Genomic DNA, 3772 nt, shown 5'->3' with positions numbered 1-3772 from the left:
GGTGAGAGCAGAGGCTTTGCTGGGGCTTCCCTGCCAATGCCGTGGAGGAGGAGGTGGTGCCTGAGGCTGCCCCCCGGATTTTTATACAGCTCAGCCTAATCTCAGCTCCCGGAGCTGCTGCTGGGGCAGGGAGGGAGGGAGGCTGCACAGGGAAAGATAGTGGACTTGGATGCTGTCCAAGGGGAAATGAGGCCCTTTGCCCCCTCTGCTCAGAGGGGACAAGCATCATCCCAGCACAGGGGGAGCTGCTGGTGCTGCTTCTGCCCAGCCCAGAGCTCCCAGGTTGTCCCAGCTCACCCTGTCCCTGCAGGCAACATTGGCCCATCCTGGCAAGTGACTACTTCAAAGTGTTTTCCATATAGAATCATGGAATCACAGCCTGGTTTGGGCTGGAAGGACCTTAAGCACCATCTTGTTCCTCTGCCCTGGGCAGGGACACCTCCCACCAGCCCAGGCTATTCCAAGCCCCATCCAATCTGGCCTGGAGCACTCCCAGGGATGGAGCAGCCACAGCTGCTCTGGGAACAGCCAGAGAGCATCTCCAGCAGTTGACTCAGGCAGTTAATAGCTGAGACAAGGAATAACCATGAGTTTAAACTCCCTGCAAACGACTTCCAAAGGCTTGTGTGTTTGAAGATTAGGGAGCCATGGAGCTGTGTGAAGGGAAGCTGCTCTATGGGCAGGCTTAGAGGCTCTTAGCAAGAGTCAAGCAGTGGTGTGTACCACCACCAGCAGCACCAGCTCCTGGTCAAACAGATCCAGCCCTGAAAGTGCTTGTGAAGATGTCAGGGTGACCAGGACACCATGAGCATTTGCTGTGAGCAGCTCTCTGTGCTGTGAGACCTGGCACAAACCAAACAGCCCAGCACAACCAGTACCACCCTGTGCTGAGCCTGAGCCCTTGAGCATCCTCCATCTGGCTATGCCTGTGGTGTGGGTGGGAGACCTAAGTCATAGGATCAGAGGATGGTTTGGGTTGGAAAGGATCTTCAGGATTATCTCATTCTACCCCCTGCCACCAGCAGGAACATTCCACTCAACCAGGTTGCTCCTGATGTCTTGGCCACACACTTGTCCACTTCCATGAACAGGAACCTTCCTTTTCAGACCTAAACCACCCAAAGGCAGCCCCAGTGAGGCCTCTCTGCCTTCAGCAGGGTTTATGGGTCAGTGATTGCAGCAGGCAGAGTCCCAGCCAAGCTCTGCACAGCCTTATCAGTACCAGTGGCATCCGTGCCCAGACTCTTCTGCCCTGGAGCCAGGCCAGGCTCTGCTCCCTGGGACACACAGAGCCTTTTGCCTGAGCCCAGCAGGGCTCAGGAGGCTGTTCCCACTGCAGAACACCAGAGTAGTTTGGGTTGGAAGGACCTTACAGCTCATCCATTCCCACCCCCTGCCCTGGGACACCTCCCATCAATCCAGGTGGCCCCAAGCCCCATCCAGCCTGACCTGGAGCACCCCCAGGGATGGGAAATTCTGTACACAGTGTGCAGCAAGCTCAGAAGACTGGATGGGTTGGGACTGGGACTGGGTGTGCTGGGACATGCCCATCACTGGTTTACAGACCGTTACCCTCCAATGTTCCCCTGGAGTTGTGTGTGTGAGGGACTCCCTAGCGTGGCTTTGTGCCTGGAGCACTGAGCCCAGCAGGGAAGAGCAGCAGATGCCTGGGAGAGCCCCAAGAGCCAGGAGGAGCAGCCTGGCCCTCCTGGCTGCCCCTCTGGAGCATGGAACTCCAGTTGCAGGGCCCATCATCATGCCCTGTCCTCCCTCCCTCCCACCCCACAGAGACACAGAGCACAAAGAAACCCAGAAGATGTGGATTTTATTGCCTGTCCCAGGTGCAGCTGCCCCAGGGACTTCAGTGGTACTTGTGTGCCAGGGCATGGGCCACCACCCCCACCAGCTTCTGCCAGGTGGCCTGGCAGGCAGGGCTGAAGTCCTTGGTGAAGTGAGCAGCTAGCACGATGACCAGGATGTCTCCCAGGAGCTGCACAGGGGAGGGAGGGAGGCATCAGGTCAGCAGAGTGCTGAGCACCCTTCACTCTGCACAGCACCCCAGGACCAGGACCAGGGGCTCAGCTCCCCAGTAGGTCCTAGAGTTGTGACCCAGGGAAGGTCACAAGATGCTGAGTCCTCTGTCAGGACCACAGACTGTGCTGCCTGTGTGCACCAGTACCACCTGCCCTCGCTCTGCTCCCTCTCACACCTTCATTTTCCAGCCTCTGGACATTATTTACAGGCATTTTATGGGGTTTCTCTCTTTCTTTATCTCCCTGCTGTGAGACCTCACCCCTCCCTGAGCAGCGAGGCAGTGCCAGGTCTACCTGCTCCATCCCCAAGGTCAGGCTTTCAGGCTTAGCCAGAGGCTGAGGCAGAGCCCACCTCCAGCTCCATCCAGCCCTCCCAGCCCCTTCCAGCCTGATCTGCTGCTCTCCCTCGGTGACTTCCCCCCCCCTGCAGCCTCACTCACCTCTGGCTTCACTCCCCTCCTGCTCCCACTGCTGACTGTCCCCACGCTCAGACCTCTCCTCTCTGTGTCCATCTCCTCCCACCAGTGTCCAGCCCTGACCCATCCCACACTTGCTTTTCCCTCTCCTCCCACAGCTGCAGTGGGAAACAGTGATCCCCAGCAAAGTGCTGCCCATCCATGGGGCAAGAGGTGCTAGGGGAGACTTCCCCTCACTCTCAGGCCCATCAGCCTCCAAATGTCCTCCCTCTTTTCTCAGCCACAGCTGCACAATTCTCAGGGTTTCAGAGCTTCTCCCTGGGTTTGGCCCCAGATTTGTCCTTGCAGCCTGGGATTTCCCTGCATTGCCACGTGCCCAGCCTCTCCCTCTCCCCCACTCCCATCCCACACAGACCTTCCCATTTGGTAGCTAAGATAGAAGTGATTTCTGCCCCTCCAGACTCCCCAGGGGCTAAGGAGTTCTGAGGAAGGAGGAAGAGACTCAAGCCCCAAGCATAGCTCACCCTGAAGTTCTCGGGGTCCACGTGCAGCTTCTCACAGTGCAGCTCAGACAGCTTGGAAAAGGTTGCCTTGAGGTTGTCCAGGTTCTTGACAGCCTCCCCGAAGGAGGTGAGCACCTTCTTGCCATGTGCTCGCACCTTGGGGTTGCCGATGATGGCAGTGGGGCTGGACAGGTTCCCAAAGTCAGCAAAGAACCTCTGGGTCCAGGGGTAGACGATCAGCAGCCTGGGGAGAGAGGGAGGGACAGAGACACATCAGAGCTCCCTGCTGTGCTCTGTGTCTCCAGGAGCAGCGGAGCAGGAGCCCCGAGCAGGACCCACCTGGCCAGGGCCTCGGCGCCGCATTCCTCCACGTTCACCTTGCTCCAGACGCTGGCAATGAGCTGCTTCTCCTCGGCTGACCAGTGCACCATGGTGCCACGGGCTCTGGGGGTGCTGCACAAGGCTCTGGGTGCTGCACAAGGCTCTGGGTGCTGCGGGAGGACACAGACCCTGTGCCTGAGCCCAGAGCCCACCCAGGCTTTTATCCCCTGCCCCAGCTCCTCCCCAGGCCATGGGACGGGGCTGGGGGTCCCCAGGGGGGTCAGGCTGGCTGTGGTCAGTGTCCAGCGAGGTGTGGTCATTGAGGAAAGAGCCCTGGGAGGCCTTAACAGGCTGCTCAGAACACTCTTATCTCGCTCTCCATCCCCCAGGGCTGCTCAGCACAGCCTTGGCCATGCCACCCCAGCCCTGCCAGGGGCTTTGGAGTCATGGAATCATGGAATGAGTTGGGATAGAAGGACCTTAAAGCTCATCACATCCC

The 3772-nt window shown here is 58.8% G+C and overlaps 1 protein-coding gene across 1 annotated transcript; it reads right to left on the bottom strand.

Annotated features, from left to right (window-relative positions):
• Positions 1–1823: 1823 nt before the first annotated feature.
• Positions 1824–3383, bottom strand: LOC103808473 (hemoglobin subunit rho). Its single transcript, XM_009081259.1, has 3 exons — positions 3292–3383; positions 2974–3196; positions 1824–1990 (listed from the first exon to the last, which is right to left on the bottom strand). Exons 1-3 carry the CDS (start codon positions 3381–3383, stop codon positions 1862–1864), a joined length of 444 nt encoding a protein of 147 aa, XP_009079507.1. The 3' UTR covers positions 1824–1861.
• Between the last annotated feature and the right edge of the window lie 389 nt (positions 3384–3772).

The sequence above is a fragment of the Acanthisitta chloris genome, unplaced genomic scaffold (genome assembly GCF_000695815.1).
Source record: "Acanthisitta chloris isolate BGI_N310 unplaced genomic scaffold, ASM69581v1 scaffold24078, whole genome shotgun sequence".
NCBI lineage: Eukaryota > Metazoa > Chordata > Aves > Passeriformes > Acanthisittidae > Acanthisitta > Acanthisitta chloris.
The sequence above is the reverse complement of the archived record's forward strand: the minus strand, read 5'-3'. Positions and strand labels throughout refer to the sequence as shown.